Here is a 26,777-nt window from a genome sequence, read left to right as displayed (position 1 = left end):
TGTAACCAGGGTAGTCGCTCTTTCCATGATCAAATAGCTGTATAAAGCAGGATAAAAAAACAGATTCCAAACAATCTTATTCTCTAGAAAAACTTCTGAGCATTAAGTGATGATATCCCTTTTGAATTTACTGGTGGCAAACCTGACGTGTTTCCTTGTAGTTATCTAAAAAAATCCGTTCTTCCCTGAAAATAAACACTTTTTCTTTTCACTTTTAAACATGAATCACAGCTCAGTAAGGGGCTGAATCAAAACAATTGTGTGAGCTACTGCATAAATAGAATAAAGTAAACCTTTAATTGTAATACCCCCAATGGATTAAAAAAACAAGAGAACGGTTTAAAAACCTACTAGGTTGATTAAGTGTGTTGTGATTTCTGAATAAGATGTTCGGTTTTTATTCTGGAGGTCATTTGCCACATTCACAAGGTAAGAAAAAAGGGGTGGACAGACAATTGCATCTAATTTGCCTTAATGCCGACTCTCTTAATAGAGCTGTTACGCTCAAATAAATAATTTACATGAGGCACAACCTGCCAAATATTTGAAAACTGCCTCTGTATCGTGGGAAACTTGGGAAAGTGAACTTGACTAACATTCAGAGCACATTGATGGGAAACAGCTCATTGTAATGGAGATGGCTATATTAGCAACCATGGGAGAGAAGGTGGGGTGGAAATACAGGATTGGAGAGATGAGAAGATATCTACATATGGAGAAATCCTGTGAGATTTCTCTTGACGTAAACTCCTGTTGACGCCAGAGCATATATGACAGTGCTGGGCACCTGATTTGACTGCACAAGGACCCCTGTGCAGAAGGATAGCGAGGACTACTTGGATCCAACAGCTATTTCTCCTACTTTCTCCCCACATGTAGTACACACAAGTAGTATTGAGGCTGCGTGTCCTAAATGAAGGCATGGCTTGGTCCAGTGTTGGCGCTAAATCCAACAAATATCCTATTTCAAAAACATTTAATGAAGGAGATGTGTAATTGCTTAATATTAATAGGCATTAACTGTATGTAGAAGTATGGTAACATACTGGGCCACATTTAGAGCTAATGTGAGTTGGTACAGCTCCATTAAAGGGTATGGAGCTTCATCTAGTTACTTATCTCTGAATTTGGTCATGCTCTCTCTGCATGTGCTGAATTTATGATGCCTTAAAAAGTTTTTAAAGGTTATATTTCTAGGAAAATCATCATTAAACTGTTTGTAACAAAACAACCACCCTTGCCGACAACAAATCCAATGAGGCAAGTTATTAATAGGGTACATAGTACTGAATTGTTTTTGTTTCTATGTGCCTTTGATTTCATTGTGCTAAAAACTGGCAGCAGTCTTCAGTTTTGAGGGTTAGTTAACGACAATGCCTGCAGGTCTTGCCATGGCAAATTCTTGGAACCCTGCCATAACTGTTGACAAGTAAAGTTTTGTTTCTGGAAACTAAGGGTGTTTTCCCACTGGATTTTACCAATTGTTTCTCGTTGTCACTACATGCTTGTCAGACTCTATTTCTCAGAAAAGATAATGAATTTAAATCTGTATTTCCTGCTGTGCATACCAGAGCACATGTCTAATGGTTCTAATGAAAATTAGACAAATTCCAGCCTCTCCAGATAATCAAATATATTCCATTAAGGAAATGGTATTTGAAGTAACATTTTTATTGGCTGACTTATTTTAAAAGTTAATGGAAATATGCTGAAGATGAATGAAAGGAAAAAACTATGAAGAAACTATTTGTTATTGTTAGTATACAATATTGTTTGTTCTCTAGAAAGAAACCTAGTCAGGACGGGAATTTGAATGCTCATAATATAGTGCAAAATGCTTTCTATAAACAATTTATATTTAAAACATCTGATTTTATTATAATTTACACTTTAAAATCTATAGCAGGAGGTCACTGTACCTGTGAAAATTTGCCTAATCTGTTCACACAACAATGGCAGAATGGGAATGCAATTGTAATACATTGGTTAGATCTTGCTCTTCTTAGTTGCTTAGGTAAATAGTCATGCAAATATAAATGAGATTACGCACATGAATAGAGTATGATTTGGCCCATTGTTAACGGACTTCTTTCCTGCCCTCATGCTGGTGGTTTAATAATAAAAACATCTTTTCTATTGGAATAGTAAGTATTTTATGTAAACATTGTCCGTGCACAGGATAAGTACCATGCTGAGTGTTTTAACACCAGGAGTTCAGAGCCAGGATAAATGTTTTTCATGTGGCTTAGTTTTATCTTATTCCTCATTTACGTGCATCACAGAACTGCAAAATTATGGGATAGTGTCTGCTCAACAGAGGCCCTTGGTAGTATAGCAGGAGTACGCTCGGTCAGTGTAGAGCCATTGATGAGGCTGTGTGAGCAAAGTTTGCACAGTGCTTGCCTGTATCAAGGTCAAGATTCTGCAGTAGGTTCCATCTCCATGAGAAAAAACCATTGTATTGCGGGACCCAGTTGCAACATGGTAGTGCCTGACAAGTTAAAGCAGTGTGGCATTGCAGTGTAGGGTGTTCTTTAATCACAGTAAATTCAGAAACTAATGGAAGTTGCGTGACTAAATGCATTACGTGGCTTTGAAAATCACAGCCTCCTGCAACACTAAATTGTGTTTTGACCATATTGATTATTGCTGTGTTGTAATTTAGTAGCATTTTTGTAGTATGAGCAGGATTTTGAACTCTTGCTTCTATGAGTTCTAAAATTCCACTTAGTCAAAATAAAAAAATATTTTCTGACTTTGTTATTGTTTGCATTTGTATTTCTAGCATCTACATATCCCATCTGAGCCGGGGTACTGCATTATCTAGGTGCTGACCAAACATGTTAAGACCATTACTTGTTTGAGACCAAACTTGAGACCATTACTCCTTGTTCTGTCATTTGGTACCACTGAGAACAGTCTAGATCCATCCTCTTTGGAACCCCCTTTCAGCTATCTAATCCCCCCACTCCCCTTCTTCTCTTCTGCAGACTAAATAATCCCAGTTCCCTCAACCTCTCATAAATTATATGCTCCAGCCCCCTAATCACTTTTGTTGCCCTCTGCTGGACTCTTACCAATTTTTCCACATCCTTTTGTTGTGTGGGGCCCAAAACTAGACACAGTACTCCAGATGAGGCCTCATCAATGCCAAATAGAGAGGAATGTTCACTTCCCTCAGTCTGCTGGCAAAATGCTGTTAGCCTTCTTGGCAACAAGGGCAAGGATGTTGATTCATATCCAGCTTCTCGTCCACTGTAACCCCTGGGTCCTTTTCTGCAGAACTACTGCCTAGCCACTCGGTCCATCATCTGTAACAGTGAATGGGATTCTTCCGTCCTAAGTGCAGGACTCTGCACTTGTCCTTGTTGAACCTCATCAGATTTCTTTTGGCCCAATCCTCTAATTTGTCTAGGTCCCTCTGTATCCTATCCCTACCTTCCAGCTTATCTACCACTCCTCCCAGTTTAGTGTTATCTGCAGACTTGCTGAGGGTGCAGTCCATGCCATCCTCCAGATAGTTAATGAAGATATTGAACAAAACCGGCCCCAGGACCGACCCTTGGGGCACTCTGCTTGATACCGGCTGCCAACTAGATAAGGAGCCATTGATCACTACTCATTGAGCCCAACGATCTAGCCAGCTTTCTGTCCACCTTATAGTCCATTCATCCAGCCTGTACTGCCTTACCTTGCTGGCAAGAATACTGTGGGAGACGGTATCAAAAGCTTTGCTAAAGTCAAGGAATAACACAAATAGAAATAGAGCTTAGCTTTCCTGATTTCTATTCCAGTATATTATCCACTAATAAGTGGTTCTCAAACTTTTGTACTGGTGACCCCCTTCACATAGGAAGCCTCTGAGTGCGACCCTCACTTACAAATTAAAAACACTTCTTTATATATTTAACACCAGTATAAATGCTGGAGCCGAACGGGTGTTTGGGGTGGAGGCTGGCAGCTCATGACCCCACATGTAATAACCTCGCAACCCCCTGAGGGGTCCCAATCCCCAGTTTGAGAACCTCTGCATTAGATCATGTTACTGCCTGTCACTTAGAAGGGTCAAAGTGTTTCTGTGATTATGTTCATTCATTATCTTTAAATATAGTTTAGAATTAAAGGATCTCACTCTGGAATAAATCAGTAATAAGTCTGTTGAACTCAGTGGAGTTACACCTGTGCAAACCCCCTCAAACTTGCTAATATAATTCACTGGAGTATGAAAGACCCTGTACAAGTACAGACTTGTCTAATTCCATTGTGTAACCTGGCAAGAAGTACTGGCAAAGTGAGCGCAGTTTTCTTAAAACATGTCAGTTCGGCAAAGGATATGCCATTGGGAGAATAAACACCTGCTCCAAAGACTCTGATTAACGATGGATGATTTTTGAGTGGACATATGTTGAGTGGACATATGCTTGACTATCTGTTATCATTCACTGTTGTAAATGAGCAGCAGTCTTTTTAGTTTGCAGCAGTTTGTGTTTCTTCTTTCTAAAATTAAATCCCTAATTTCTTTTTGGGAATGCGTTTAGAAAAACAAAACAAAATCTCAAGCTCACTCCTCAGTCTCCTTCCCACTCTCTGCTCTTTTTTCTTTTTCTGAGAAATGTTTTGGTTCTCTTTACTCCATTAATAAACAAAAGAGATGTAGCCACCCAGATCCCTTCTACCTACCTCTCCCTTTGCATATCATCTTTCATTCTCTAAACACAGGATATGTCCTTTTGGAACACCCTTATCATCAAGTCAGATGTCTTGCCTGATGCTTTTAGAGAAAGGTAACCTGACCTTCCTTCCACTTTAAGCTTCATCTACACTAGGAAATTGACTGTAATTAGTAGTGCATCCTCCTGAACCAATACTGAAAATTAATTAACTGCAACAGCCAATGGGAGAAAGCATTCTTCAGCACCACAGAGTCTCAAGGACATTTCCTGTAATGTTGCTGAAATGAGTTTGTACCATTTTTGGTGGCAGTGAGGCCATTTTTGTCACTGGTTTGGGGGGACCCATTGGTGAAGGTTGGTAGCAGCTAGTCAATATCCTGGTATAAGCAGAGCTTTAAATGATCATCATAAGTCCCAGAACGTGAGAGTGTGAGGGGAAAATGCCCAGTCAGGGATGAAGATGATCTATTTAGTTCAAAATTTAAAACCGTTTAACCTAAATTAAGATTAGTCCATAGACGCTGCAAAAAAGAGTATTCACTGTACTTATGCATTCTGGTTGATTACTGAATGAGCATTGTTAAGAATGGTTGCTGTAAGAGCCCCATAACTGAAAGAAATGTTAATGATGCTGCATGCAGTATGAATAGAATCATGTCTTGAAGCAAATTTAAATTTAAAACAAGTATCAGAGGGGTAGCCGTGTTAGTCTGGATCTGTAAAAGCAGCAAAGAATCCTGTGGCACCTTATAGACTAACAGACGTTTTGGAGCATGAGCTTTCGTGGGTGAATACCCACTTCGTCAGATGCATGCATGGGTATTCACCCACGAAAGCTCATGCTCCAAAATGTCTGTTAGTCTATGAGGTGCCACAGGATTCTTTCCTAAATTAAAACATTGACTCAGACTTAATAAAGTGATCAAGAATTGAACCACTGTCATTCCTACATAGGTAACGAAGTGACAATGAAATTGTTTGTGGATATTAAAGAATGGATTGCGCAAGTAGTGGGAACAATTCATATGCCACAGAAAACAAAGGCTTGTCAGCCACCTTAATTGCTGAGCCAGGTTCTTTGTAACTTCCATATATCTTGTCTCAGAACAAAATATAATAGAGTTATGATGAGAAGGAATATTAAAACAAACTAACATTACATTGTATTTCTTGTGTCTTTTGTTTGATCTAATATTTTGTTGTAACTCAAAGTATTTTAAAGAAAATATACCTATAGTTAGTATATATATAGTTAAAAACAGAAGAATATTTAGTTGTTCTCTGTGCCTCAAAAAATCAAAATTCCTCCTCCATAGTTGTAAACCTAAAGAACTTTTGGGGGAATCAGTTGTTTCCAAATTCAGATGTTTACTCGTTTTGAATTTATACAGAAATGTTATGTTATATAATGCATCTGATAAATGCAAATTAATTTTTAAAAATCCACAAAGTTAATGCCTCATGGTGATTGCAAATTTAATACAGTTGGGATGGGAAAAAATTAAGGTTCCCATGGCAATGCTAACTGTCCACGTTGCACATATGTAGTTTGATGGCTACTTAGGATGTTTAGTTTTCTTCCTTTATTTCATACTGTAGTGTTTATGGTAACAGACTGACTCTGACTATATGAAAACATGGGGTTATATAATTTACATTGAAACATAACTAGCAGTCAATATATAGACCATATGTGCAATGTGAACAAGTTAGCTGTGCTCTGTAAGTTATAATATTTGTTATTTCCTGTCATCCTTATGTTTTAAAATTTGTAAAAGTAGCACTAAGCATCCCTCTCTAATGGACCCACTTTAGCAAAGTCCCAGTTATACTGCATCTTGAGCTTAGTAAGGAACTTTTGCAGTGAAATGGACCAGTTCAGCAAGTTTCACCTTGCTCTTTTTAGGAGCTCTTTGCTGTGCCCCTTGATTTTTGGCAAAGTGATTAGTTTCACTGCAAAGTCCCTTCCTGTGAGGAACAGGCACCATAACTGAACTGTTGCTTATTTTTTGTCTATTAGCATCTCAGTCTTGGATGCCAACTTTCAGTCTTGTGGCACTGTTCTAATTTGACTTAGAACCAATAGCTAACGAATCATAAAAAGTCCATAAATCATATTGTAGGTAGTGCAAGAAGTGATGCTTACAGGTAAGGTTGCCTGCTGTTTTATCAGACCTTTGTTTTCATTTATTTACAACTTTACCAAATGTAAACCATTTGGGTTGAAAATTCCCATGCCGGATGTCTGCCTTAGGCTTTTTTTTTCTTTTTTCTTTTTTCTTTTTAATGAGGAAAGGGACAGGGTGGTAGGGGAGAAGTTTAATCTAAAGCAGTTGGGCCATTTCAAAGAACCAGGTTGGGGTGGCCAACCTGTGGCTCCGGAGCCACATGCGGCTCTTCAGAAGTTAATATGCGGCTCCTTGTATAGGCACTGACTCTGGGGCTGTAGCTACAGGTGCCAACTTTCCGATGTGCCAGGGGGTGAACGCTGCCCAACCCCTGGCTCTGCCACAGGCCTGTCCCCCACTCCACCCCTTCCCACCCCCTCCCCTGAGCCTGCCGTGCCCTCGCTTCTCTCCTTCCCCTCCAGAGTCTCCTGCATGCCACAAAACAGCTGATCAGGCGGTGCAGGGAGGGAGGGACAGGTGCTGATTGGCAGGGCTGCTGATGGGTGGAAAGTGCTGGAAGCAAGGGGGGGAAACAAATTGGGGGGCTGCTGACGTATTACTGTGGCTCACTGGTAAATTCTCGCTCCTTCTCAGGCTCAGGTTGGCAATCCCTGGTCTAGCCCCTCCATGCCTTGAAGCAGGAACTCAGAATTAAAACAGTGGAGTCTCCCTGGTGGCAGTGATATGTTTCTTGCTATCTGCATGAAAATCTGCCCAAATTTGGTCAAGTTATAAACCTATAAAAAATCTGTTTGTACCTGTTCAGTAGTTTTGTTAGCTTAGCGGCTAAATTCTCTGAAGAGTTCCTCTGCACCGAGCATGCTAAATAGAGCTGGTTTGGTTTTTATTCCAAACTGGAGCAAAACCAACTTTTGAAATATTAGAATTCTCAGGTAATTGCATTTCATGTTCTCCACGCAGCTCCAGTGTTAGATCCCGCTCACAGCATATGTGTGTCAATCAAATTGCACAAGTACCATCTCCACAGATAAGCTGAGCATCATGGGCGGCAGGTGAAGCTTCCCTTCGGGGGGGGAGGGCTAGCACCCTGTCCCGCCTCTTCTTCCTGTGGCCCTGCCTCTTCTGCCCACAGCCCCACCCATACTCCACCCCCGCTCTGCCCCAGACCTCCTCCACGCTTGGCCCCCCCCCACCGTTCTTCACATCACTCCTCTTCTCCACCCCCCTCCACTGAGGGGCCCCCACAGCCCTCAGGGACATCGCGATGGGGGGGGCCTCATGGGGGTGGAGGAGAGGAGGGATGTGGCAAGCAGTGGGGACATCTAGTGAGGGGGAGTGGAGAGGAGGGGAAGAGACAGGTGGGGCTGCCATGGCCTAGGCATCTGGGTAGCGAGTCGTCAGTGCCTGTGCCAGGGGAGGCTTAGCCTCCCCAGGCCTTTTATATTCGCCACCTATGCTGAACATGCTCCATCCCAGGGCAGCAGGAACTGAGCAGGACTTTCCCTGCAGTTGTGCTTCCTGACTGCCATGAGTTGCTGTGGCACCAGACACAGTAACTGAGAGCAGAGAAACTCCCTTCTGTGCTCTTAATGGTCCTCTGCAGAAAGGTGAAATGCAGGGGTCAGGGAGACTTGCCGTATGTGGGGTGGGGGGCAGAAGCTTGGATGGGAGGAGGGTATGTGAGGAAGGAAGATGAGGAAATCCCAGAATGAAGGCTACCTGCGCAACCTTACTTTGGCCCATTATGCATATGCATTAGGATGCAGTCTTTTAATTACGTGACCACAGTGTTTTTTCCACAAGACTCCTGTTTTGATCAGTGCACAGTAATATGTGTTACTGCATCTGAGGAGGAATAGAACAGGAGCCAATTTTATGCATAGTTGAATGAATGAACTTTGTATCTCAAGTTGGTCTTGCTCTTTATTTGTGTTGCTATTAACAAGTTTATATAAGGGGTTTTTTTTGGCCTACTCCATTCTTCCCCACAACTTACACAAATGTCAGATAACTAGTAACACATATATGCACAGACAGAATATTTTTCATATTGATAAAATGATAGAAAATATTTCACACTCCTGTAAGCTGACAGTCTTCTGCATGAAAAAAAAAGACATTTGAAACCAATTTTTCTTTTGGCAAATGAAGACTGGTACTCTCTTTTCCACTTACAGGACCATTAGAGTTAATTGAGATAAATATCTCTGCCATAAGAGCAAACAAAGTCTGCACAGATATTGGTCACATTAGAGATACAAGTATTAGAGATGTGTGCTAGACATATTGAAGGGTTTTTGTTTTTTTCTTCTTCGTTTTATAAGCCTTTGAATCACACAAGAGGTAGCAGCTAGGCCAGTTTGAGAATTCTGTGGCATAGTTACCTGCTTTGAAAAAATTGTGAAAGCTTCAGAAAAAAATGCTTTCTATTCTAGCAGGCAAAACAGAATCCCATTATGGATACAACTTTTTTTCTTCTGAAAAATACGCAGGCAATGGACTATGTGGTCTACATACTTAGATGTAAGCATATACTGTTATTGGCCGTATGTGTTGTGGGTAGCAGAATCCTGCTGTCGTTATCCATAACCTTTTATAACGTGTGCCCCCTTTCTTGTATTGGGCTATACATAAACCTTTCATTTCTTTTGCCGGCCAGTCTAGTTAGTTTTAATCTAGTTTAATTTTTTTAAATCATCTACTGTTATACCCATTCAATCTGTAAGAAAGTAATGAACCCTGCCTGAGCAGTATAAGAACATAAGAATGGCCATACTGGGTCAGACCAGCGGTTCATTGAACCCAGTATCCTCTCTTCTGACAGTGGCTAATTCCAGGTGCTTCAGAGGAATGATCAGAACAGGAGATTGCCAGGTGATCCATCCTCTGTTGGTCAGTCCCAGCATCTGGCAGCACCCACCTCCCTCTTATCCTCTGATCCCAGACTATTAAGGATGAAAAGGGGGTGGGAGGAAGGGAAAATTAATACTTATTCAAAGGGCTTCACAAAATATTAACCAGTGTGCAGTGCCTCTCCAGGGTACATAATTATTATCCTAACTTTACGGCTGGAGAAGCTGAGATACATTGTTTGTGACTTGTCCAAAACCACACAAAGTATCGATATCTGAGCTGGATTAGAATTTGGGAACAAGATAGTTATTCCTTTCTTCTCCGCATTGTTTAGGCCCCAGTAGGAGCACTGGTTCAGTTTTGAGTAGTGCAGTTTTTAAAAGGGACAAATTAGGTCTCATCCTGGAAGGTGCTGAGAGACCTCAATTCTCAAGGATTTTCAGTGGGATCAGCAGTGTTTAGCACCTTCCAGGATTTTGCCCCTAGAATATATAGTAGAGCAACAAGAATAAAATGGCCTGGAAATTAGACCTACCAACAGAGGTTAAAAACTGAGGATAGTGGTTTTTAGTCTTGTCTCACTCTCTCCTTTATCTCTATAAAGATACTACTTAATCCTGACATGAGTACAGGGGATTGGACTAGGTGACCTCTTGAGGTCCCTTCCAGTCTTATGATTCTCTAATTGATTCTATGATATTTAAACAGATCTTGCAGACAGGGATCAGTTATATGCATTTGTCTCTGAAGGCAAGACCAAAGGTAACTGTTTTAAGTTGCAGCAAAGAAAACTTAGGTTAAATATTAGGGGAAAACTCTATGGCAGTCTGAACAGTCATCGTCTTAGCATATGCACAATGTGCCTCGTGTGGCACATGACCAGGATTCATCACCAAATTTGGTCTGCTGATTGGATCATTAGCTGCCTCGGCCTCGGCCGGGTACTGACGCGGAATGTAATGTGAACGCTGATCCATGCCCCCTAATTAGACAATGAAAAATTGAGGCTCTAGAATCATCATCACTGGAGAAAGTCAGCTTTGACATCTATCAGAGACAGTTTTTGAATAATCATTTCTGTCACTGTGTTGAGATGAGGTCTAAATAACCAAATGGAGCTTTCTTGCAGCACACAGACACAGTACATGAAACAGAATCCGCTGGTACTTCAGAATAATACTTAGTTAAGTTTAAAAATTAGTTCATAGGTGTATAATTGTTAACATGAGGATACCTTTAAATACTACATGAAATGAAGGTGGAAATATTTTTAGGACATAAAGAACACATGGAATAGCTTGCCTTGTTTTTTACTGGGTACTTTGAAGATGCAGGACAGGTTCCAAAATGATGGCAAACCTACCTCCACAAGGAGACTCACCAGTGCAATATTTACTAGTCTTGTTCTCTTGTCCTCTGATGTGAAGATTGAGCTGCTCTGAGAGTGCTATGGAAGTAATGTGAGCACTCTAGTGAATCAGGGTTTCTTTCCATCTGTCTCAGTCTTGATTGGCAAAACACTGCATGCTCCCCCATCCTCCTATTTTTCACAGAGGACCTCCATCCACTATCCCTAACTTTCCTCCACAAACACACTGTTTCTGTATGTGCTACCTAATTCTTCACCACTGTTCTCTATGGGACTAAGCCACTCCAGATGATGTGGTGTAAAAGTTTGGGGTAATAGGGAGAAAGTTGCATATAACAGTCAATTGAATGGCTTTTGCAGGGTTCCTAGATTTGCCCACAATATTCTTGTACAAAATGACTTCCATAAAAGTTTGAAAACATATGGATGTGCTCTTTTTGTTAGATTGTTTAGATTGTGAAAAAATACATTCAAGCAGGCTTTTCCTTCTGTTTTTCTCCCCAGTCTGTAGCTTCAGCAGACATGGATTTGAACCAGCTGGAGGCCTTTCTGACTGCCCAAACCAAAAAGCAGGGAGGTATCACAGCAGATCAGGCTGCAGTCATTGCAAAATTTTGGAAAAACCACAGAACAAAAATTCGAGAGAGTCTGATAAATCAAAGTAGGTGGGACAACACCTTGAAAAACATGAACTGGAGAGTGGATTTGAAATCGCAGTCAAGACACGTCGATCAAATAAACACTCCTGTTGCAATTGTTGAAATGGAGCTGGGGAAAAATGGGCAGGTGAGCTATCTTCATTGTTAAAACTTAAAAGATCTGATCTTGGGAAACTCAGACACTAAAACATTTTACCTATTGATTAATGCTTGCACCTGTGCTCACCTTCTTTGGTATAATCTGGTTTCCCTACATAGTCCAGAATAGAGCTCTGAAATCCAATTCCTAGCCTTTTTAACTTCAGCTCAGGGTGTTCTGAGGCGTAGAAGGCAAACACTCACTCATTCAGCCTTCCTGGCTTTATGCTAAAATTATTTTGAAAGTTTTCTCTGTTGCCATACACAGAATATGCTAAAACTATAACATGTTGTTATCTGCAAACAAATGCTAGTATTGGATATAAGTACAAGGCACTAGGTTTGCTATGGGCAATATTACTATGGGGAAATCTGCAGATGCTTTTAATTTAGGATTAGACTCGTGAAATATAGTTTTCATAAAATAAAGGCCAATCATAAAGTTCTATTTGCAGTTTTCTTACTGTGACTCTTACTCTAGGTAGTCACTATCTGTTTGAAAGAGATGGCTTCATCTTCAACTGCAGGAAACTTGAGCTTGGTTTCACAATTTTTAAGTCTGCAGCTCTTTTTTTAAACATTTACAGTTCAGTTACCTAGATAACCAAATAACCAGTTTTCCCATTATGAATTTTTATTCTCTTTAGATAGGAAATGGTTTTCGATTTGGTATCTCTTCCTTTGCAATGTTTTGGCCAACCTTGGAATCTTTTATTTTAATAGCATAGTTAGTTATGATTCACTCAGTTTAGTACAAAATTAGAAAAAAATCCAAATATCACTTTAAAGCAAAACCAAGCATATGCTAAGCATACAAGGTCAAGTTCTACCCCATTACATCTGCCCTTAGTACCCACTGACTTAGTTCTAACTGAGATCAGAATGTGACTGGAAGGTGTGCAAACGGAGAGAATGAGAATGAGAATCCTACTGAAGTAGCATTTACTTTGCTTAATGAATAGTATTTTATGTGAGACAGCCTGTTTGTTTGATCCTCATCTTTTGTCCAGATTTCTTGTGCATTTTCAACACAGTGGACATTCTCTAGCTATGCATTTCTAAAGTGACCCATCACTATAATATGTAAGAGCTTTAAAATTTTCTACCCAATCTTATCATTTTTTCCCATGTCTTAAGGTTAGAAATGAATGCATCCCATTAATAGCAAATCAAAGGAACTCTGACCATTAAAAAGAGTGGTGCTGTGTGTGTGTGTGTGTAAAAATATATAGTTATTAGTCCTTGTTGGAATTATTTTTTTCCCTCACTGGATTCCTTCAATAACAAACTAATTTACATATACTTTTATGGTCTGTCATTCTCGAGCAGGAGGCAGGCAAAGGAAACGTGATGCAGGAAGGGAAAATGTAACAGGCATTTCTGAGAAATTTGATTTCTATTTAAAAAAAATCACAGCAAAAGAATTCCTTTTTTATAAACAATATTCATGACTCACTTGAATTATCTTAGCAAGTCCTTTTCATATTTCAAATATGCTTAACACAGAGGATTGTGCAAATCTATTTCTAAACTACCATTTTCTCTAAAGTACATCCAGCAAATTCTCATTTACTTTATTAAGGCCAAAATCCAGTCTACTCAGTGAGTTAAGGGACTGTTCAGTCTGAATACATTAATTCAGTTATAACACAGAATACAAAGTGTACAGTGCTCGCTTTAAATTATTAATTTTTTATTACAAGTACTTCACTGTAAAAAAGATAAACAAAATAAATATTTTTCAATTCACCTCATGTAAATCCACTTAGTCCTACTTCTTATTCAGCTAATTGCTAAGACTATAACAAGTTTGTTTACATTTATGGGAGATAATGCTGCCCGCTTCTTATTTACAGTGCCACCTGAAAGTGAGAACAAAGGGTTGCGTGGCACTGTTGTAGCTGATGTTGGAAGGTATTTACTTGGCAGATACGCTAAACATTCGTATGCCCCTTCATGCTTCGACCTGTAGGCTCTGAAGTTTTCCATTGTTTTGGTTTTGAGTGCAGTTATTTAAAACAACAACAATGATAATTCTGCATTTGTAAATTGCACTTCCATGATAGAGATTGCATTACAGTACTTGTAAGAGGTGAACTGAAAACTACTATTTTGTTTATATTACTTGTACTTTAAAAAAGATAAGGTGAACACTACACTTTGTATTCTGTGTTATAATTGAAATCAGTATATTTGAAAATGTAGAAAAACATCCAAAAATATTTATAATACATTTAAATTGGTATTCTATTATTGTTTAATAGTGCTATTAGTCACGATTAGTCACATTTCTATTATTTTAATCTTGTGATTAATTGCAATTATATTTTTTAATCATTTGACAGCCCTAGAATTAATATATTGGAATCTAGCTCTTATTGAATAAGCAACCACAGGTAATTAGGTTTCTCATCAGCTGATAACATTTGAGTTAAATCTGTATATGTTTTTAAATATTGCTTCACTGAATCTTTGATTTAGGATCACAATAACTTCATAGTTTTTTTCATTGATCTCTCTGTGGGGTTTATTCTTAAATGCTCATTGTTACATTCATGTCTTGAGTAAATTTGAAGTCGGTAGTACTTTTATTACTGTAATCAAGAAAATACACGTATTATTGCCAGTCTGTAATTTAATAGCCAGGACTTTTTTTTTTCTAAAGTAAAAATGTGGATGTTATATTTGATAAAACTTTTGAAGGTCTTTTCTTGGATTTGTTTAAGATAGCTAGCTGATAATTCAGGAGTAAATTATTCAGAACAGACTGTTTTCATTTGGATACCTGATAGCAGGGGGTATATATGTGTGTTGCTGTGTAACAAATTAACTTAAATATTTTATTTGTTTAAACAGAGGCAATGAAAAGCTCCGTAGGAAGTGCATCTTTCCAGAATTCAAAATCAGTCAAACAGATACTTCATAGATCTCTGTCTGCAGCTGATTAGAACCACTAAACAGGATATAGGATGTTCCAATGCAATGTCAGTTATCCCCTGCTTTAAAGTGTGAATGTGTCATAACTCAATCACTTTTTATGGTTTGCCATCTCTGAATTTAAACCAATATCAATTGTCTTATGTCTGAAAGGCTTTTTGAAGAACTAACATGCAGAGCTTGCTATGCTTCCATGAGTGGTTCAGAAGCAACAACAGACCAAGCTTTAACATTTAGTTTGTGTTGGCTAATTTTATTAATGTTTTCTGCTGGATTTTATTTTACTCATATTATTGAGATTGAAAATTAAAATGTCTATTTTCTAAACTCATAAATATATGTTATTGATGTCATTTGGAGCTGTGACATTCAGTGCTTATAAAGAAGTGTGTTGCGAGGGGGTGGCTGACAAGGAAAAAGGGGGGAAATTGAGCTGGGTCACTGATGGGGGTCCACTCTTTGGACTCTTTGGGTCCACTCTTTCTGGTAAAACACTTTACCAAAACTGCTGCTCCCAGGTTATGACACGCTTTTTTTCAGACGACTTTAAGGACTGTTGACAATATGGAGGAAATGAGTTGTTTTTCCCTCTCCTCCTTCCCAGTTAAGCATGCAGATTGCTAAAAATGTTGAGAGCTGGGTCTTCTACTACAGATACTAACTCCTCTAACTTCAAGAAGGTAGCATCTGTATTCTTGATTTGCATTTCAGCACTTTCTCAAGTGAATACTGTACTTAGCGATTTTATGTCTTTTGTATGTTCAGTAGGCTGCTGCTGCCTGTTTTTTATAGATGGTTGTCAAAGAAGCATAAAAACATTAGTCAGCCCCACCAAATACTCAGCTTCACTGGCTCCCCATTCATGTTAGAGACTGACTGAAAACTGCCCTAAAATTGCCTTGCTTCAGCCTACTTCATTGACTTTTTCCTTTATCTGCTCATGCCATTTCTTTGCTCATCTATCACCAGCCTTTTCTCTTTCCTTTCTAACGTCCTTATCCCTCTTCATACGAGTCTTATCTTCTGCCATCTAAAAATGTCTTCTTGTATCTCTACACCTCATTGATTCTATTTTCAAATTTGGTGTAGCTTTTCTCCTTTGCTTATACCTCTTCATCTCATTCTCCCTCTCTGTTATTTCTTCATAGCTATTTTTTTTCCTCTGAAGTCCTTTTTTGGGAGGATACATTTTCAGTGGCATCAGAAAGTAAATGTTTTGATTTTTGTACTATGGTTTGCTATTAAACCTTGGAGCTGTGCCATATAAACTTAAACTTATGTTCTGGTCTGGGTGAGCGTCCTCTTGTAGGAGTCTCTCCCTTTTCCCTAGAGCTGTTTACTTTCCATCCAATATACAAATTCATTTAATGTTAAACGTATTATTGGAAATGTGCACTTATAAATCAACCGCAAACTATTCAAAGCAGAAATGCTTTATTAGTCACTTGCAATGTATACCTGTCACTGAGGTCCTCCAGTTTACCAGAGAAGGCCAACTTTTGTTTGTATCATGAATAGTCTGCAGCTACTCCACTGCTGACTGTCTTTGACAGTAGAAATGTATAGAGAAAATATGTGCATTGCTAACACTATCCATTTTCCTCTTTACTGAAGAGTCAATTCTTTTTCTTCATACAAGCTTTCTTTTTATTAAAAAAAAACCCAGCAAGAATGGGTGATGTTAATTACTGTCTGCATGTTTGAGAACTTTAAAGGCAAAAGATCTGGTCATGGCATGAAGGGAGAACAATACTTCATTGTATTCTATTGTAATTTAGAGTCCAGCACTGAAGAGTATGACATACTCTCTGAAAATCAGCTTGGTTTAAGGTGGTCACAACTTCTTTCTGAGTTTCTGGAATTTAGAGAGACAGGGTAGGTGAGGTAATATCTTTTATTGGACCAACTTCTGTTGGTGAAAGAGTCAAACTTTCCAGCTTACACAGAGCTCTTCTTCAGGTCTGGGAAAGGTATTTACAGTATCACAGGGCTTGTCTACACTACCCGCCAGATTGGCGGGCAGTGATCAATCCAGCATAGGTTAATTTATTGCATCTACTATAGACACGATAAATCGACCGCTGAGCACCCTCCCATTGACTCTGGTACTCCACTAGAATGAGAAGCACAAGCAGAGTCAATGGGAGAGCGTCAGCTGTCGACTTACCACAGTGAAGACACCGCGGTAAGTAGATCTAAGTACGTCAGCTTCAGCTACACTATTCATGTAACTGAAGTTGTGTATCTTAGATCCACCCCATGCGGTAGTGTAGACAAGTCTACAGCTAAATACAAGTTGGAACAGATTGTTATGCATAAGGAGTTAACACATGTTGCAGGAGACCATTCAAAGTGAAGTGTGCAATTAACACTTCAGTCTGTAAAATAAAGGGGAGTTAGCAGGTTACAGATTATTGTAGTGAGCCATAAATCAAGTATTTTTATTGAGTCCGATTTCTGTTGTCTAGCAAAGTTATGAATTTAAGCTGCCATACTCATCTTTTGAAGATGTTGTACATGTTTCCTTTGAGGACATGGACTCTGCACTATTTTCATGAACGTTGCAAGCACAGGTGCACAAGAAGAACCAACTGAGTGGGGAACGTGACGATTCCTTGAAGGACAGATTGCTGTGGGATACAGTGAAAATCAGTTCAAGGTTGTTAGTGGCATTTACGGAGCTGCTGAGGATGAGTGTTGGTTCTGGGCCCAAGAAACAAGCATTGGCTAATGGGATCACAAGGTTTAGCCTGCCTGCTGCACCCCAAACTCCTCATTCCTGGCCCAGCCCTATGCCCCGTACCCCCTCCTGCACCCCAACTCTCCCAGCCCAGAGACTGCACCCAGCACCCAACCCCCTCCCAGAGCCTCTTAGTTGGTGTTTCTTACATAGTAAATCTAGGCCTCTGTAAGAAATTTGGAATCTGTGGTTTGTGTTTAGTTCCAGCAGTAGCTTTCACTGCTAAAGAACAGGCTGAGGATATGTCATGATAAGTCGTGCTATGGGTAGGGAAAAAATTAAATCTGCCATTGCTGCTGCCAAAGATGGATAAACACTACAGTTAAGGTTGTAACCTAGCTATTTCTGAAGGTAATTTTAGAGAATCTGTTTTTAATAGACTGTATGTTCTGAAAAGACAGATCTGTTTTTGTAGAATGCAAAGAGATGCTTGCCATGTAAAAACAGATTCCATTAACTGCAGAATAAAGAGAACGTGGTATGCAGTGAAAAAAATACTGTACTTATTCTCCCTCCATCCTTAAACTAGTCTAAACTTACATTACTGGAGCTATTGCTTCAGTCAAATATTGGAAAATGCATTCAGTTAAGAGTCCAAACAAATAGATCAGCCTAACCACAGCAAGCCTAATAGACATTGTGATTAAAACTGTAAAAAAAACAGTGAGTAGAAGTTAGTGAAAAATCACCTTAGTGACCAGGAAGAGCATAATCACTGGAGCTTTTGTTCACCTTGGAAATTTCCAACTTAGAGGGAACAGTTACATAACCAAGTACAGTGAAAAGTGAACATAAGAACATAAAAGGGCAAAGGGTCACATAGCTCAGAGAGAACTAGAGCAAAACTGATTTATTATTTATTATTTGCTAAACAGAACACATTGTACTGGTGGTGGTTCTTCACTTTGTTGATTCGTATCCTTTCCTGAAAGCTCAGCACAAAAGAAATATGTAGCATATCACTGAGAGCAGAACTTCAATTTCTTTATGAAGTATGTTGTGGTTCTAAAAGTACAGCTTTGAAGCATCAGTTAAAAAAAAGTAAGTTTAATTCTAATTTTCATTTTGTCAGGGCTCATGCTTTTAGGTCAAGAGGTCCTGAGTTCACTTCCCTGCAGATGACCCAAACTGACATTGTTACATTTATCTGTGCTGTCTCTAAGCTCTAGATCATAGTTTGTTCCCAGAGCCAGGAACAGAACTCAGGAATCCTGATACCCAACATTCTGATGCTAGTTTACAAAAAAAATATCTCTCAGTATGGGTTGTTTGTCAGAGGATAATTGCATGCTTCTTCCCTCCACCCCTTTCATCCCCCATTACTCAGGTGAAATAAGTGGTCCGTGCTTTGGTTAAGGGGAGCTGTCCTTTTAAGAACGTGGTATGCCAGAATGAGTGTATTTGAGACTGAGAGCAATGTTTGGGAGATTTTGCCCATGTTCACCGAGTGGTAAATCCTGTCTATGCAAATTCAGAAAAGCTCAGAACTTGTTTTAATAAACTTACCTTTCCAGAAAATGGACTTCACTCTTGAAGGTGTGTCCCTAGCACATATAGGGGATTGGATGCATTATGAGATGCTAATGAGCTTCAGAGCATTTTGCCTATAGGTCACCTCTCTGAATTCAGTCGAATTTGATAGGCATTAACAACTGTTCCCATCTGATTGATGATTGGTGCTCCTGTACAGGATGTTTAGTGAGTCTCCATTCCAGTTCCCACATCATAAACTCATCACATGCTTTGCATTAGTTTGCAAACTCAGCAGAGAAGCCAAGAACCTCATGAACTATAGCGATCGAACTGCCCCATTACCTTGTAATAGAACATGAATGCCTACCCTGTTGGCCAAGCAGGCACACTTCCCTTCACTGCCTCTACTGGGGTTCAGAAATAATACGTTCTCCCTCTGGAGTGTTTAAACGATTTTCTCCTTCTCCTGGAGTTTAACTTCCCCCAAAGCACTCAGCTCCCTTTTTGGACTAGGGGTCTTCTCAGCCCTCCTTCTTGTGTTTTGTTCTTTCTTTCAGTCTGTCTGTCTTGGTATCCATGGTCTGTAGTTTCCCCTCAGACCCAGGGATCATCCTACTCTCCTCCTGGGACTGGTGATTCTGGTCCTGACATACTCATTCTCCTCTCAAGTTCAGGGTTTCTCATTCTAGGGCCTGAGGTTTTCTCTCACGCTGTTCCCTACTTGGCACAGGTCCCCTTGTAGGCTTTGCTTGTTACCTCAGGCCAGCTGTGGCTTTCAACCAGCTTCTCCCCTTCAGCTGGTGTCTGTCTCCAATTAGTCCCCAGTTCAAAGGGTTCAGCAGCCCCCCTTCTGTTTGGTGTGTCTCTAATCTGAGGGAAGAAGCAACATATATACAGCCATCTTTTCTAGAGCTGATTCTGACTGGATGGGCGGAAGGACAGCCTTGCCCCACTCTCTATACAAGACTCATAGTCCCTGGCCCTTAAAGGAATAGAAACACTGATTTTCCCTCAAACACAGCCTATTCCCCTGGGTCCACTTCCTCTTTCTGTCTCCATATCTGCCTTTGTCATTTTCCTTGACCCTTGGATACCAAAGTTAAAGGGGGGCCACACCGTGAGATAGATGAGATGACCCTTCAGTCCTCCTACCCTTTAGGGGACAGACGCCACCATCACATGCCAGTAGAGCAGGGGTGGGCAAACTTTTTGGCCTGAGGACCGCATTGGGTTTTGGAAATTGTATGGAGAGCCAGTTAGGGGAGAGGGTTGTGGCTCGGCCCCTACCCCTAATCTGCCCCCCTCCCAGACTCCTTCCCCATCTAACCCCACCCCCCGTTCCCTGATGGTGCCCCCCACGGGACACCTGCCCCGTGCACCCCTCCACTCCCTGTCCCCTGACCGCCTCCATCCAATCCCCCCTCCCACTCCTGACTGCCCCCCAGGGCCCATGCTCCCATTCCCCGTTCCCCACCCTCTGACTACCCCAACCCCTATCCAAACCCCAGACCCCTGTCCACCCCTCAGAACTCCCCTGCCCTCTATCCCCCCAGCTCCCTGCCCCTTTACCATGCTGCCTGGAACACCGGTGGCTGGCAGCGCTACAGCCGTGCCGCCTGTCTGGAGCCATACACTCCATCGCCACCGCACAGCACAGAGTAACGGGTCAGGCTGGGCCCTGCAACTGCCCCAGAAGCTCAGAGCCTGGCTGCCCAGTGCATTGCGGCGGAGTGAGCTGAGGCTGCAGGGAGGGGAAACGGCAAGGGAGGGGCTGGGGGTAGCCTCCTAGGCCAGGAGCTCAGGGGCCGGGCAGGAGGGTCCCGCGGGCCGGATGTGGCCTGTGGGCTGTAATTTGCCCACCTCTGCCATAGAGGAAGTTTCCCTCAGATTAGAGTTGAGACATGCTGACAGTTCACGTGCAAAGTTTACCCTGCTGAAGATACAGAACTTCATTCAGTAGGGCTGTCTTTCAGTAGCATGAAATCCAGACAGTTTTTGAAGACTGAGCTTGGCTTATATGCAAATGTATCTGTGCAAAATGTATTGTGGAGCTGCATGAAACTCAGCAGCTACGAAACATGATCTGGCTGGCCAGTCTGAATGAGGCCAAACTGTGCTGCAACCTTATTAACAAAATGGGTTCTAGCCCAGTGTTTCTCAGCATTTTTCATACCAGGGACTGGCTCGCTGCCTTCCTAAACTGTGTCGGAATTGTCTGGGACTGGCACCCATCCACGGACTGGTCATTGAGAAACACTGTTCTAGCGTCAGTCATACCTAGGCTTAGAGCCGGGTTATTCTATCACAGTTTGGCCCCATCTGTGCTTCCCAAATGGAGATTTAACCTTGCTGTGGTTAAACTAGGTTTTAACTGTCATATATTTATGAAACCTGGGAAGGTAGAATCACATTTGTAGACAGTCTTTTCGTGATCAGTGTAGGCAGGGTCAGAGCAAAATAGAACAGATGGATTAAACAACTAAATCTTTATCGCTGTTCCTGTGGCTAATAGCAAACGTGCAGCAGCAGCTACAGCAGATTGCACTTCCTGCTGAGTAACTACCTGCTTTTTTATTGAAGATACAGTACTTACACGCAGATTGTGTATGTTGAATGCTGCATTTCCAGCTCTTGAGAGGCCAGAAAGCCTCTTTCTGATGTTAGGTATGCTCCACTACAGGGATATGTCATCCATTATTCATGTTTGGAGATGAATAAACTTTATACATCAAAAAATGCGTTCATAAAACTGTGAATGGTGGTTGTTTTTTTTAGTTTGTAAAATAATTTATCTCTGGAATGCACAAATATTAAAGGGTTGGGGGAAATCTAAAGCTTAACTTACAAAAAAAAAAAATAATAAAATTCTGCCTGATTCTGCAACACAAAGTATTAGAAATTTTCTCTACTGGCTAGCCTATGTGCAGCAAATCCAATATCTTGGTTTTTCTTTGTGATTTCGTTAGTTGGTGCTCTGTCATGTTCTGTCCACATTCTCCATTCTTGGGAGCAGTCAAGGTATCGAAATTTACAAGAAGCTGACAACTCAACAAAGAAGCATTCTTGCAAATGTGAATGTCTTTCACATGGCTGTTCAGGCATCCTGGTATTACAAGGATGGCCTGGCCAAATGGATCAAAACAGCATTTTACCAGCAGACCAACATTTCCCCACACTGGTAATATGCTACATCACTGCCAAGAAGAGTTTGGAGGCCCAGCTGGGCCCTGGTACACTAAAGGACACCATGCTGGAGTCCAGTACAAAAGAAACTGGGCCTGTGTGTGGATGTCTCTCTCCTCACCCTGTGTAAATATTAAGGAAAGTGTACTTTTTATTTATAAAATCTAGAAATGATAGAAAATATTTTAGGAGAAGTTAGGCTCCTTTTAGGGGGAGTAAATTTATATTGTAGAAATTATCATTTTCATGTAGATACTGTAACGATGAAGTTAGTATCTTTAAATGTCTACTTCTCTTCTGCTTTATAGGTCAGGTGGCTGCTGGAATTTGCACAGGAAATTTTTATGTTTATTTTTGGTATCATGCCTCTGCAGGTGCAGTTGTCTCATTTGTATGTACAAATGCAGTAACTTTACAATTATAGCTTTGCAGGCTGGCCTTTGCCTCCTCTTGCTGAAAATGTGGACCAATAACTATGTCAAGAAATGTAACTGCCGCTGAAAGAGAAAACAGAATGTGATACCACATAGCAAAAAGGAAGGCCTTTAAAGTTAGCTGTATCTTAACATTTACCTCTTCTGCATGGTACAGGAGGAGCCAAGGGCCACTGAAGTTAATGTAGACTCCCATTGATTTTAATGGGCTTTGTATGAGACTCCAAGTGAATGGCTTTTCAAAGCAATTTGTGGTAAGCTAAAAACTGAACGCACTATAAACTGAAGACTTGAGTTCCTGTCACCAGGGATTTCAATCATAGAAGTCAGCTGAGCAAACTCTCTCCTCTTTCTACTTGCATTTCCAGTAGCTGCTGGAGGAAGACGTGTTGCTGTATTTTGACCAAGTGGGGTGGTTGAATAAGGCTCTGTGTACACTGCAGACCTTACATTGACACAGCTGTACCACTGCAAGCTCTCCCATGTAGTCACTCTATGCCGACAGGAGAGCGCTCTCCTGCCTGCATATTTAAACCACCCCCAATGAATGGCAGTAGCTATGTTTAGTGGGAAAATGTCTCCCACTGACATAGTGCTGTCCAAACCGGTGCTTTTGTTGGTGAAATTTATGTTGTTGTTTTTTCACGCCCCTGACTGACAAAAGTTTTGCCGAGAAAAGTTCTAGTGTAGACACAGCCAAAGAAGCAGTTGATTAAAGATGCTAACACCTCTGTTCTTTGGTTGTAAATGTGATTATCTGCATCTTTTTAAATTTTGAGGCATGCTCATTGCTATCTCTGTTTAGGGCATGTCTAATTTTGACAGGGTGATTGCACCTTCAGTACACTTTGTAAAATATTGTGTCCTGGAATAACTTTAAGGCCATGGAACCTGTGTGGCTTTAAATATGATATTTAGAGTAAGACTTTTGGATCCTTTGTGGAAATGCAGAGATGTTCTACTGTCTCAGCCAGATGAGGTGTATCTCATTGGCTCCAATTCAGATGTACAGTATAAAAAGCTGAGGTGCTTTTTTTCAGAGGAGAGAGAACTAGATGGAAGAGCATGTGATTTTGTATGGGATACGGTCTTGTTTGTAAGACTGCTTCTACTCTTTAAAATGTAAAGAAAACCTGAGGAAGAGATGAGTTCCTCAACAATTTGCTATTTATGAGAGGCTGACCTCATGGGCGCTTCTCCCATTTCCAGGGCCATTCCTCCTGTGAACATAAGAATGGCCGTACCAGGTCAGACCAAAGGTCTATCTAGCCCAGTATCTGTCTACTGACACTGGCCAATGCCAGGTGCCCCAGAGAGAGTGAAGCTAACAGGCAATGATCAAGTGATCTCTCTCCTGCCATCCATCTCCATCCTCTGATGAACAGAGGCTAGGGACACCATTCTTTAACCCTTCCTGGCTATAGCCATTTATGGACCTTAGCCACCATGAATTTATCCAGTTCCTTTTAAACATTGTTATAGTCCCAGCCTTCACAACCTCCTCAGGTAAGAGGTTCCATAAGTTGACTGTGCGCTGTGTGAAGAAAGAACTTCCTTTTATTTGTTTTTAACCTGCTACCTATAATTTCATTTGGTGATCCCTAGTTCTTGTATTATGGAATAAGTAAATAACTTTTCCTTATCCATCCCTTTCTCTACATCACTCCTGCTTTTATATACCTCTATCATATCCCCCTTAGTTCCTCTTTTCCAAGCTGAAGAGGCCTAGCCTCTTAATCTTTCCTCGTATGGGACCCTCTCCAAACCCTAATCATTTTCTGAACTTTTCTAGTGCTAGAAATCTTTTTTGAGGTGAGGAGACCACATCTGTACACAGTTTCGAGATGTGGGCATACCATGGATTATATAAGGGCATAAGATAGAGTATATCTTATTGCCATCCCCTTTTTAATGATTCCTAACATCCTGTTTGCTTTTTTGACCGCCTCTGGCACACTGCATGGACATCTTCAGAAAACTGTCCACGATGACGCCAAGATCCTTTTCCTGACTCATTGTAGCTAAATTAACCCTATCATATGTATGTATAGTTGGGCTTATTTTTCTAATGTGCATTATTTACATTTATCCACATTAAATTTCATTGCCATTTTGTGCCCAATCACTTAGTTTTGTGAGATCTTTTGAAGTTCTTCACAATCTGCTTTGGTCTTAAGTATCTTGAGTGTTCAGTATCATCTGCAAACTTTGCTACCTCACGATTTACCCTTCTCCTGATCATTTATGAATGAATGAATAGGATTGGTACTAGGACTGATCCCGGGGGAGCACCACTAGTTACTTCTCTCCATTCTGAGAATTTACCATTTATTCCTCCCTTTGTTCCCTGTCTTTTAACCAGTTCTCAATCCATGAAAGGACCTTCCTTTTATCCCATGACAGCTTAATTTATGTAAGAGCTTTGGTGAGGGACCTTGTCAAAGCTTTCTGGAAATCTAAGTACACTATATCCACTGGATCCCCCCTGTCCACATGTTTGTTGACCTCTTCAAAGAACTCTAATAAAGATTAGTAAGACACGATTTCCCTTTACAGAAACCATGATGACTATTGCTCAACAGTTTGTTTTTCTATGTGTCTGACAATTTTATTCTTAACTATTGTTTTGACTAATTTGCCCGGTACCGACGTTACACTTACCGGTCTGTAAATTGCCGGGATCACCTCTAGAGCCCTTTTAATATTGGCGTTACATTAACTAACTTCCAGTCATTGGTACCGAAGCCAATTTAAAGGACAGGTTACAAACCTTAATTAATAGTTCTGCAACTTCACATTTGAGTTCTTTTCAGAACTCTTGGTTAATGCCATCTGGTCCCGGTGATTTGTTAATGTTGAGTTTATCAATTAATTCCTAACCTCCTCTAGTGACACTTCAATCTGTGACAGTTCCTCAGATTTGTCACCTACAAAGCCGGCTCAGGTTTGGGATTCCCCTAACATCCTCAGCCGTGAGACTGAAGCAAAGAATCCCATTTAGTTTCTCCGCAATGACTTTATCGTCTTTAAGTGCTCCTATTTGTATCTCGATCGTCAAGGGGCTCACTGTTGTTTAGCAGGCTTCCTGCTTCTGATGTACTTTAAAAAACATTTTGTTATTACCTTTTGAGTTTTGGCTAGCCGTTCTTCAACACTCTCTTTGGCTTTCTTATTACACTCTTGCACTTAAGCTGGCAGTGTTGTGCTCCTTTCTATTTGCCTTCACTAGGATTTGACTTCCACTTTTTAAAGGAAGTCTTTTTATCTTCACTGCTTCTTTTACTGGTTGAAAACACTGTGATCTTTTTCAGTCCTTTTACTGTGTTCTTAATTTGGGGTACATTGAAGTTGGGCCTCTGCTATGCGTCTTTAAAAAGGGCCCAGCAACTTGCAGGATTCATTTAGTCACTGTACCTTTTAACTTTGTTTAACCTCATTTTTGTATAGTTCCCTCTTTGAATTAAATGCCACAGTGTTGGGCTGTTGAGGTCTTTCTTCCACCCACAGGGATGTTGAATGCTATTGTATTATGGTCAATGTTTCCAAGCGGTCCTGCTATAGTTACCTCTTGGACCAGCTCCTGCGCTCCACTCAGTATTAAAATCTAGAGTTGCCTCTCCCCTTGTGGGTTCCCGTACCAGCTGCTCCCATGAGACAGTCATTTAAAGTATCGAGAAATTTTATCTCTGCTTTTGTCCTATGAGATGATGTTCCAATATGGGGATAATGAAATCTCCCACTATTATTGGGTTCTTAATTTTGATAGCCTCTCTAATTTCCCTTAGCATTTCATCATCACTATACTGTCCTGGTCAGGTGGTCGATAATAGATCCCTAATGTTATTTAATATTAGAGCATGTTATTTCCATGCGGTTACTGGATATTTTGGATTGAAGATTTTTCCTTCATTTGAATCTACATTTCTTTCACATATAGTGCCACTCCTCCCCTGCACAACCTGTTCTGTTCTTCCGATATATTTTGTACCCCAGAATGATTGTGTCCCATTGATTGCTCTCAGTCCACCAGTTTCTGTGAGGACTATTATATCAATATCCTCCTTTATTACAAGCACCTCTAGTCACCATCATCTTATTATTTAGACTTCTAGCATTTGTGTCCAAGCCTTTAAAACTTGTCCTGTTTATTTGTCTGCCTTATTTGATGTGCCAGATTCTTATGTTTATC

General features: G+C 40.5%; 1 protein-coding gene across 1 annotated transcript in view; it reads left to right on the top strand.

The window, feature by feature from the left end:
- The window catches only part of COMMD1 (copper metabolism domain containing 1), a 126,502-nt gene that overhangs the window by 28,443 nt on the left and 71,282 nt on the right, over positions 1-26,777 (top strand). Inside the window, exon 2 of the mRNA XM_032763286.2 lies at positions 11,529-11,810. Within this exon, the coding sequence (XP_032619177.1) occupies positions 11,529-11,810 (282 nt within the window). The remainder of the gene's footprint in view (positions 1-11,528; positions 11,811-26,777) is intronic.

The sequence above is a fragment of the Chelonoidis abingdonii genome, chromosome 3 (genome assembly GCF_003597395.2).
Source record: "Chelonoidis abingdonii isolate Lonesome George chromosome 3, CheloAbing_2.0, whole genome shotgun sequence".
NCBI lineage: Eukaryota > Metazoa > Chordata > Testudines > Testudinidae > Chelonoidis > Chelonoidis abingdonii.
This window is presented reverse-complemented; position numbering and strand designations above follow the sequence as displayed.